The 10,834-nt window shown below is 34.5% G+C and overlaps 1 protein-coding gene across 2 annotated transcripts in view; it reads left to right on the plus strand.

Moving 5' to 3' along the window:
* The window catches only part of itpk1b (inositol-tetrakisphosphate 1-kinase b), a 75,855-nt gene that overhangs the window by 60,855 nt on the left and 4,166 nt on the right, over positions 1 to 10,834 (plus strand). For both annotated transcript variants that reach the window (XM_051133794.1, XM_051133793.1), the window contains exons 6-10: positions 1,047 to 1,145; positions 3,287 to 3,327; positions 3,650 to 3,815; positions 7,770 to 7,837; positions 10,490 to 10,652. In XM_051133794.1, coding sequence (XP_050989751.1) covers positions 1,047 to 1,145; positions 3,287 to 3,327; positions 3,650 to 3,815; positions 7,770 to 7,837; positions 10,490 to 10,652 — 537 coding nt within the window. The remainder of the gene's footprint in view (positions 1 to 1,046; positions 1,146 to 3,286; positions 3,328 to 3,649; positions 3,816 to 7,769; positions 7,838 to 10,489; positions 10,653 to 10,834) is intronic.

The raw sequence follows: 10,834 nt of genomic DNA on the forward strand, positions 1-10,834 counted from the left end.
TCAACTGCCATTTGAGATAAATAAAAATGTACATGTTTTTCATGTATTTTAGACCTATTGAGATACAATAAAATATTTCTTTAACTTTAGCAATGTTTACTGAAATATTGCAATGTTTATTATGAATAATTTGCCCATGCACATCATTTTTGTTTTTAAATTCATTACATTCATACGTCTTTTTTATTTTATTTTATTTTATGAATATGAATATGAATATGAATATGAAATGAATACATTCTCTGGCTCCATTAGCAAAGATGCCACATTTCAAATTGCGTACTTCCAGGTCCCTTTGTCAGCTGCCATTTGAGATAAATAAAAATGCTCACGGATAGTGTTTTTCACGTATTTTAGAACTATTGAGTTACAGTGAGAGAGCTTTTTTATTATTATTATTTTTTTATATATTTTTTTTTCACTTTCACAATGTTTATTGAAATATTGCAATGTTTATTATAAATAATTTAAGCATGCACATCATTTTTCTTTTTAAATTCATACATCTTCATAATCTTTAATAAAAAACATTAACATAACAAAGACGTAAAAATAACATTAAATTATTTTTTTTTCAAAAACAACATTAACATAACAAATGTAAAAATAATATTTTATTTTATTTTATTCTTATTTTTCTTATTTTATTTATTATTTATTTTATTTTGTGTTTATTTTTTTTTGTTTGTTTTGTTTTTGTTTTGTTTTTAAAAAATGTGTGGCTCCATTAGCAAAGATGCCTGATTTCAAATGAGGTACTTCCAGGTTCCTGTGTCAGCCAATCAGCTGTCATATGAGATAAATCAAAATACATGTTTTTCATGTATTTTAGACCTATTGAGTTACAATGCAATTTTTTTTTTTTTTTTTGGTCACATTACAATGGTCACTTTTGCAATCCTATGCTTACTGTTTTAATAGAGAACAGCTTGACACTGCTAGACCACCTGCACTAAACCAGCATAGACCTCTATGGAATTTCATTAAGTCATATAACATTCGCACAGGACTCACCTGTCTCTTCCTGTCTGTCATTCTCTCTGCAGATGAGAGGATTTGTTCTCCTCCATTTATGGTGCTGAACAGTGAGTGTGGCCCAGACACACTGGAGCAGATCAAGCAGCACGGTCTTACATTCCCTTTCAGTAAGTTCCCACCTTTTCCTTTTTGAAACAGAAAATAATAATGTTTAACCAAGGCATGTTTTTCTATAAATCCCACACTAAAGGTGCGGTAACATTTACTATTGTTCTGAAAAATTAAATTGTTTTTAAAAGGAACTGAATTAAATTTGCACTACATTTTTGCTAATGTGATTTAATGGTTCCTGCGGGTCCTTTAATCAAATTTTGCAAAATCACATTTTAGCAAATTCAATTTTAAATAAGTTTGATCTAATTTAATAAATATAATTTCTTAAATATCTTAAATATCTTAAATATAACAAATACTTGATAAAACAAATGTTTTACATATCATTTTAAGAAGTCTTAAATTTGGGTAAGGAAAAACAGGAATCGCAATATGGCCTAATGTGATTATTAATCTTTAAAGGCTCTGATTAAAATAATAATTTCTGCACATTCAAAGTCAGAATGCAACGCTGTTGTGCGTTCTACAGGCTTGCGGTTTTAAAGAAGTTTTCAGTCAATAAATGCCGCACATTTATGAGGAGCATGAACACTTATAGTGTTTATATTGTAGTACGTTGTAGATGTTTGCCTATTTTATCTCCTACATCTTTTTGAATGAACAGCTGGTATCAAAGCGACTTTTTTTAAACAAGAGTCAAAGTGTATATTTGGGCTTGTTTATAATATAAAGCCCTGCATTATGTGCAAAATCTTTGTATTTTTCTGCCTATTATTGATATTTTGGTTATGCAATAAACTGTATCTGGTATTTAATTCAGCGGAAACTTGTGGCTTCTCTCTGGGCTGCTCTGTCACAGGAAGTCAAGTCAACATTGTTCTTAGCAATGTTTTAGCAATGCTTTTAACATTTTGGTAGTATGGTCACAGTCTTTTTATTGCCTTTCTTTAACCACAGTAGTATCGTATCAGTAAAATCCAAAACCTGTAACCCGTATGTAAAACTACTTTTAATGCTATTTTCCTAATGTAACATGTTTTTTAACATGCAAATGTATGAACATGAAAAGTTTGCAACATTTTAAGTAATTGTTTATGATTCATTAAACAAGCATTGTTTTGACATTTTCAAAAGGTTTCCTTGTAATAATAGTTGAATTTATAAAAATGACCCTGTTCAAAAGTTTACATACACTTGATTATTAATAATGTGTTGTTACCTGAATGATCCACAGCTGTGTTTTTTTGTTTAGTGATAGTTGTTCATGAGTCCCTTGTTTGTCCTGAACAGAAAAATCTTTTAAGTCTTTACCCCCTGGCTCTTATTGCATTTTTCCTTCTGGAGCATCAGTGAGCATTTGAACCATCTGTAATAGTTGCATATGAGACCTTCAAGTTGTTCTCAGCATAAGATGGACCTCAAAAATCATACAGTCATTGTTGGAAAGGTTTCAAATACACAAAAATGCTGGAAAACCAAAGAATTTGTGGGACCTGAAGGGTTTTTCTGAAGAACAGCAGGCAGTTTAACTGTTCAGGACAAACAAGGGACTCATGAACAACTATCACTAAACAAAAAAACACAGCTGTGGATCATTCAGGTAACAACACATTGTTAAAAAGTCAAGCGTATGTAAACTTTTGAACCGATTTTTATAAATTCAACCATTATTTTTTCTTGTGGACTATATGTAAACATCTTTCATGTGAAACATCTTATTCAGGTCAGTACTAAATAAACAGTAACATGCATTTTGTATGATCCCTCTTATTTTGGTAAAATAATGAACAGACTCTGCAGGGGGGTGTAAACTTTTGACCTCAACTGTATTCAAACTAAAATACAGGATCCTGACAAATTGATGTTTCTTATTTTAGTATATATTGAATAAGAAACGTGTCTTATTTTAAACATGCCCTGTTTTGCTTTTGTATGTGTCCTCCAGCCTAATTAAGTTAAATAATCTGATACACATATTTTGAGATGCATGGGTTTGGACATATAGCATTATTTTTATTTGTGCAGAGAAGTCGTCTTACTGGCACCTTAATAGCTTTTCATTAATATCCCTTACTAAACTGCTATTAAGTCACAAAACAAGATTTTACTCCATTAAAAGTATTAGAAGTTGTATTAATAACTAGGCCAACTCATCCACTACCTTAGAGTGTTTTTTTCTTTTCACCCTATACAGTTTGCAAAACACGGGTTGCTCACGGAACTAACTCTCATGAGGTAAGAGACTTTTCTCACTCATTTGTGAAATGTGACCACAGAAACACTAATACACACAAAGCATTGTTTCAAAACCTAGTGAGCTACATAGGCAGCTTTCTTTGAAGCCTGCATCCTAAGTGAAATTGAACCTCAGAAGTAGCTGAAAAGTTCAAGTACACAAGCTTTTTTTTTATTGGTTAGCATCCACTAGATAAAAACTGTTAACTAAAATGTTCTTTGTGTAAACAAAATGGTGGTTCAGCCCCTTTTGATCTCTTTTAAATCACTTTGAATAAATAAGTTAAATTGTTTTGTCTCTTCTCACTGTGTTCCCCTACAGATGGCTATAATATTCAGCGCAGAGGACCTAAAGGACGTGAAGCCACCATGTGTTATTCAGAGTTTTATAAACCACAATGCCGTGCTCTATAAGGTGTTTGTGGTGGGCGAGTCGTACACTGTGGTGGAGAGACCATCACTCAAGAACTTCCCCTCTGGACCGTCTGGTAAACCTTCAGCCCACACTTCAGCTCTTTATAAATGTTATTTCCATGAAAGGCCACTGCCGCGACGTGGTTCGTATCACCGCGATTGGACCGTTCAGTTTGTTTAGGCGTGATTTACGTTACAACATTCCCTCTGTGTAACTCTTTGCATAGCTGACTTTGCAGTGAAAAGAGTCGATCAAGTTTTGCTACTATACCCAGTCAGCAAAAGCGCTTATACCAGAGTCTGGTTTCCACTGCGGGCTGCTGTAAAGTATGGTCCGTTTGCATATGCTAATGTACGTGGAGTCCATGCAAACCAGTTACGGTTACTGGGAGAGCGACCTGTTAGTTTAATGCAAATTCAGGAGGTCAGCTCTGTCTCTGAACTCGTGCTGAACTCCGCAGTGCACAAGCACACATGCCTTGCCTTCCAGCAGTATTCAAATTAAAGAAACCTGTTTAGAAGTTTAAAACAAAGAAAAAAGGGGAGGCACATTGTTTCTAAAGACAGATCAGGTTGTTAATGATTTCTAAGAATTCTATGAAGGTGTGAGGAAAGAGGCTGAGGAATTTCTTCCTAGAATAGATTTAAATAGATTTGGAGAGTTCTTCAAGGTTCAGGAAAGCAGAGTTTATGCTGCAGTACTTTTCAGATTTTAGTGACTAAAGGAGTTTTAGTTTTAGCAAAAACAATGTTATATTTAAAGGGGTCATCGGATGCTAAGTTCACTTTTACATGTTGTTTGAACATTAATGTGTGTTGGCAGTGTATGTACAAATCTATAATGATAAAAATCCATGCAGTGGTTTTTAATTAATTTGTAAAAATAATATCTCCTTTCTCAAATCGAGCCATTCTCAGATGCCTGTCATTGTGGTGTCACACCCACAGAGGCCGCTCCCACGATAGTTGATTGACATGAGCGTTTTACCTCAGATCAGTTGTAACAGTCCGCCCTCTTTTGTTTTGATGCCGGAGCAGGGATGCAAGTTAGACAAGAATATCTCCGACTCAGTGATTGAGGTGTTGTGTTGCTGGATGTAACAATGAATGTAGTAGTCGTCATTTACTCCCGACATCTGAGCTGCTGAAGATGCAGTAGATTACGTTTGTTTGTGAATGGAATGTGCCTCCCGATCTACATATATCCGTCTGTGTTCGCGCAAATCATTCATGATCCAGCTTCACTTACAGCAGAAGTGAGTATAAGGGTTTTTTATGAATCTTTGCGATCGCCTTTCCTAATAATGTGCTAGTTAGCAAGTTTAGCGGCTAAATGCGGCTAAAGTAAACAGGCTCGTCTCTCCACAGAGACAGGAGAGGGGCGGGACAAGCAGAGCTCATTTACATTTAAAGCAGCCTCGACCAGAATGAAATATTTTTTGCAGAGCTGATTTTGGCAAGGTAAAAAGGGTGTTGTTTTACACTACCATTGAGAATTTTTAACCAAAGTATATTAGAGACTTTTCATTAAGACCCTAAAGAATCATATCAACTTGGAAAATGGGCATCCGATGACCCCTTTAAGGCTGGAATGATTTCTCGATTCTATTCGACTATTCGATTTGAAAAAATCTTCACTTGCCCGAGTGGAGTAATCAGCAAAATACCGGAAGTGGCGCATTCCACATGTTAAACCCATTTAAAAATCATAATAAAGCATAATGCTATTAAGAATTGCTACTATTTCATTAAATAAATATGTGTGATGCAGGTTTATATGAAAGCCTGTTTCTACCACTGAATAAAAAATAAAAAAGGTAACTGCGACTTTTTATCTCACAATTCTGACTTTTTTTCTCAGAACTGTGACACATAAACGCACAATTGCGAGTTGTAAAGTCAGAATTGCTAGATATAAAGTAGAATTTCGGCATATAAACTCACAATTGCGAGACATGAAGTCAGAATTGCGAGATAAAAAGGCGCGATTCTTACTTTTTTTCTCGCAGTTGTGAGTTTGGTTCTTTTTTTTTTCTCCGAACAAACTCGCAATTTCGAGTTATAACATCCAGTTCTGAGAAGAAAAAAAAAAAGACTGATATGTTCAAAGAGATTTGACAAGAAACCTGAGGTGTATTTTTACAGACTGCTAAAAGCTACTGAAAAGAGAAGCAAATTAATTGCAAATTAAAGAAACAAATGGTCTCCAGTCAGCAAAACACGGATTTGAAGTTATCACTTCATGTTAATATGTAGAATTGTGCAGTAAAATCATATCCTATATATTGTATAATAGTATATTGTATTGACAAGTCATCAACTAAATATTTTCCATCTTAAATTATGCATAACTGGATGTTTTTAAATAAACACTGACAAAAACTATATACGTTTTTTTTTTTTTTTTTAACTGGACGATATATATAACATTGATATAAGTGATCACCGGGTTTAGACCAACCTATTTTGTATTTACAAAATAAGTTTACAGGCAAATTTGCTTTATTTATTTTCCCTGGCGTCAAAATCAGACACATAAGTGTTAGAAAACACAATTTCTGGCTGCTTCAATGTCCTTTGACCACTGGATATTTGTTAAGTTGTTATTAACATTATATCAAGTTCAGCAACCTTTAGTTTAAACTGATTATCGTTTGTTTTACTTGCGTTTTCGCATCTTCCCTATTAAATCCATTTACACTGATGGCTCTTTTGCCACTCAGTGCGGCTGAGGGGGCGTGTCCCGGCGGGAAAGTGACGTCAATGCATACCCTCTATTGCGAGTTTATATCTTTATTTCTCAGAGTTCTGACTTTATATCTCGAAATTCTGACTTTATAACTTTATAACTCTCATTTGTGAGTCAATTGCGAGGTTGTATTACGCAATTCTCAGAAAAAAGTCAGAATTGTGAGAAGTCGCAATAACATTTTTTTTTTTTTTCTATTCAATGGCGGAAACAGGCTTCCATAGGTTTAATATATGCGCTTTAATTATTCACATGTGTAAGTTAACGTACTTGCATGATCTCAGAGTGGCTCTGTTCACAGTACTGTTCCACAAACTGTTATCATTTACATGTGTGAAGCATCTCATACATGTTGTTGTGAGTTTGGGTTTATAATATGGTTCATCTGGGAACGCAATGTGCGCTATTTCATCAGATTCGTAAGGTAAATAATTTATAAACCTACGCAAATGCATGAGAATACACCATTAAATATGCTTTTTAAATATGCTAACTGTTCAACGCGATTTCAAAATAAAAGTTTAAACCCTCACTCTGAGTTTACACGTTTTGATGTCAACATATTTAAGAAGTTACAGTGGCTGTAACGTTTTTATCATAAAGAAATGTCCCAATATTAAAGATTAAGTGGACATTTGAATTAAATGTTGTTGAGTCAATATTAAACACGAATTAGATTGCGCAGTAAAGTGTAAAAACAATTGTCAGGCTGTTGGTGCCCTCTGCAGACATTTGTTGTAATGTGTAATGCTCATTAATTCTATTGTTTATAATACATTGTATTTTAAGAGATTTGTTCAATTAAACCATATGATTACTTGTTTACTTGTACAAAAGAAAAAAACGTGATCAATCGTCAGAATAATTGAGAGATTACTTGATTACCAAAATAATTGTTAGACAGCCATAATTATATTTGAGGATTAGTAGATGTACATCATGGATATTTAGGGCGTTTTGATGTCTGCGAAAGGACAGAGCACTAAATGGTGGGTTGTCGTCTCCCATCATGAATTTCTTTACTGTCATTTTGAGTGGGAGGTCATAAATCTCAGCATCCTCTTGGCACTAGATTTTTGTGTTTCCTCCTCCTCCCTCTATTTATTCTCCCTCTCTGCCTGGCACTCCTGAAGCTTTGACTCTCTCAGCTGAACCGCAGTCCTCTGCTGCTGTCTAGTGGCTTCCTGTGCACTTGCACTCTTACACTTCCACTTTTATTCAGCTGACTTGCAACTGAAAGTGTTGTTCACAGTATTGTGTTTGTTTGTTTGTTTTACAGATAGAAAAGCGATTTTCTTCAATAGCCACAATGTGTCCAAGCCAGAGTCATCCTCTGACCTCACATCTGTAAGTACAGTAAAAGTGTCTAGGGATGTAACGATATTATCAAAAAAGTCTTGATATTATCATGGTCACATGACAATATGAAACGATAGGTCTTCCGGGCAAAAAGTGTAGTTTTTAAAATATATTTAAACTTCTTATTCTAACATAAAAGTTTTGTTTTGGGCCATTATGCTTTAGCACAGTGTTTCAAAGCGAAGCGTGCACTTCATTTAGGCGATCAGCTCGTGATCCGATGTTTTCTGCGCTTTAGAACGGCTCCGTTCACAGTGAATAAATGCAGTAAACTCGTTTATTGCATGTGCTGTGAGTTTAGTGCGCATTTGGGAAGACAACAGCCACCGGTTATGCTTTATTTTCGTGGCAGATCATTACAGCATTTCACTGGATTTGTAGTGAGATGCGTTTTTGTAAGCTGGAGTTTTCCTTCAAAATAAAAGCTCTAATGCTGTTTCTGTCAAAATAAAAGCTTAAAAGTGCTGTGTGAATTGCTGAAATGCTAGGGGTTTAAATGGGTAACGTTACTGCAGTCCAAATTCAAAATATCTCTTTCAAGTGTAGAAATTAGGAAAGACGTATTGTAATTTCCTGCTGTAGCGTAAAGCAAAATTAATACCTATAAAATATTCATTTTTATTTATTTTACAATGCAATTATTTTACGACATATGGCTATTGCTGTCATAGGAATAACAATAATATAAAACTGTTGCTATTATTATTATTATTATTATAGTTTAATTTGGCTTTCTAAAACACCAGTGTGAATATAATTTAGAGTGAGACACTCTAAATATCACAACTAAAAAGAGGTTTGAGTCCCCTTTAGAGTTTAGGTACATGGCAATTCACTTTTTTCTGACTTAAAGGAGAAGTCTTTAACTGTATGTGAGATGCAAGAAAATAACAGAACTCTTAACACATTTTGACACAGGGCTTGTTGCGCTCGTAAAGTGTCAGTGTTGCCAGATCTTCATAGACAAAAAAAAACAAAAACAAACAAGAACAAGCACAAAAAACACTAAAACACCCAAATGCTTTGTTTTATAACACCAAAAAAACTCATATCCGCAACAGACCACTTTATTAACTCCATAAAGTTTTTAAAGCTTTAAGAGTTGAGACTATTGTTGGGCAAGTTACTCTGAAAATGTAATTAAATTACTGATTACTGATTACTTCTTTTAAAAGTAGTCAAATTACTGTTCTGATTACATTATTTCAAAAGTAATTAGTTACATTACTTTTTTTCTGTACATTCACGAAATTTACATGAAATAGTAAGTTTGTGTGTTGCCTAACATCCCAGCATAAACGCTCCCGATAAAATATTTGTTATTAAAGCATCAACATTCACAAACCGCTGTTATTTTCACTAAAAGCAATAGGCTGCTGCGTGTGTGGTTGCAAAATGCACGGCATTTCGAGTGGTGAGTGGATTCTCTGATTGTCCACTGCATTCCAGAAATCAACACTGTTTAACGCTGCAAATACGTTTTATAAATAGAAACTCTGCCTATGCTTATGTATGTTGATCGTTTTTGTTTTAGATTAGTTGTTCTTGTTGCTTTTGTGCAATACATGAATAGCAATTCATTTGTTTTAGATAGTTTATGTTTAGATATTTCTATTTTGTGGGAGTCCCGCAAATCATTTTATTCTGTCGCATGACTCATGTGAAGTCAAATGGAAGTTGGTACATTGCTTTCCACACCCGGTACATTCTCAAGAAGTTTTAATGTGCCGTGCTGCCCTTTCAGGTGTTTTAAAATGGATATGGAGTTTTTCACGGTTGAAAAGGTTTTCTTCCCCTCGGAAAATGCACAATAATGTTCTTTCCTTTGACAGAAATAAACTCAAAATAATGATTGTATTTCCAGCTACAGAACGCGTACTTTCCTCTCTCCATGCTGACTTTTTCGTTGGTAGAATCCGCCTCACAGGCGCTTACCAGTCAAAGTGGGTCTCAGGTAGTGGACGTCGTGTGTGCTAGCCAACACCCTTTTTATAATCTAGATGATAAAACACATTCTGTCGGCAGTGATGTAACGCAGCAGTAACGCATGCTTGTAACTATACTATAATTACTCATTTGGAAATTATAACGCATTAAATTACTCTGTTACTAAAAAAAGAATCAAATTATGCATTACTGCCCATCACTGGTTAAGACCAAACTACATGCCTAAAAGCACTTGTAAATATGAGGACATGGCAGCACTGCAAGACAGTGCTCTCTAAAGCAGCCTCCTGAGCGCAAACAAAACACAGCACGTCTATCAGCGGTAGTTTAGTTAAAATTGATGGACAAAAAGAGTCTTTAGCCAAAAAATGGCAGATACCAGACGGCTTAATTATTATTCATGCCTGCAAGACGGCAATTACAAATACGAGAGTGAATTTTTTTTTTTTTTTTCCCCAAATTTTCATTTTCATTTGTATTATTTTTTTTATTATTTTTTTTATATTGCTATAAATATTGTATCGTGGACTTCTTGTGGCTATATTATCGTATCCTGAGATTTTGATATTGTTACATCCCTAGTGTTCACTAAAGCTTTATTTAACAGATCTTGGTGGGAAGTTAAGTAATAAATGTAATAATTTTAGGACAGAAGCACCTTATTTACTTCTCTTTCATTTGCATTTTTGACAGAGAGATAATGTAGAAGGTGTTTCCCAGCCACCGAATGATGATGTGATTAGGGAACTGTGTAAATCTCTTCGGGAATCTCTCGGTGTTTCGCTCTTCGGCATCGACGTCATCATTAACAACCAGACGGGCCAACACGCTGTCATTGACATCAATGCATTCCCTGGTGTGTATCTACTGTATTACCTTTCCATGCAAACAATGTGCTACCTATAAGGCAACTCCCACATGCCAAATAGAAGTTATATACACAAAACTTTTAATAATTTATTTTGAGCACTGTTCAAAAATTTGGGGTTGTTTTTAAAGAAATCTCTTATGCTCACCAAGGCTGCATTTATTTGATCA

This window comes from Labeo rohita, chromosome 17 (genome assembly GCF_022985175.1).
Source record: "Labeo rohita strain BAU-BD-2019 chromosome 17, IGBB_LRoh.1.0, whole genome shotgun sequence".
NCBI classification, from domain to species: Eukaryota; Metazoa; Chordata; class Actinopteri; order Cypriniformes; family Cyprinidae; genus Labeo; species Labeo rohita.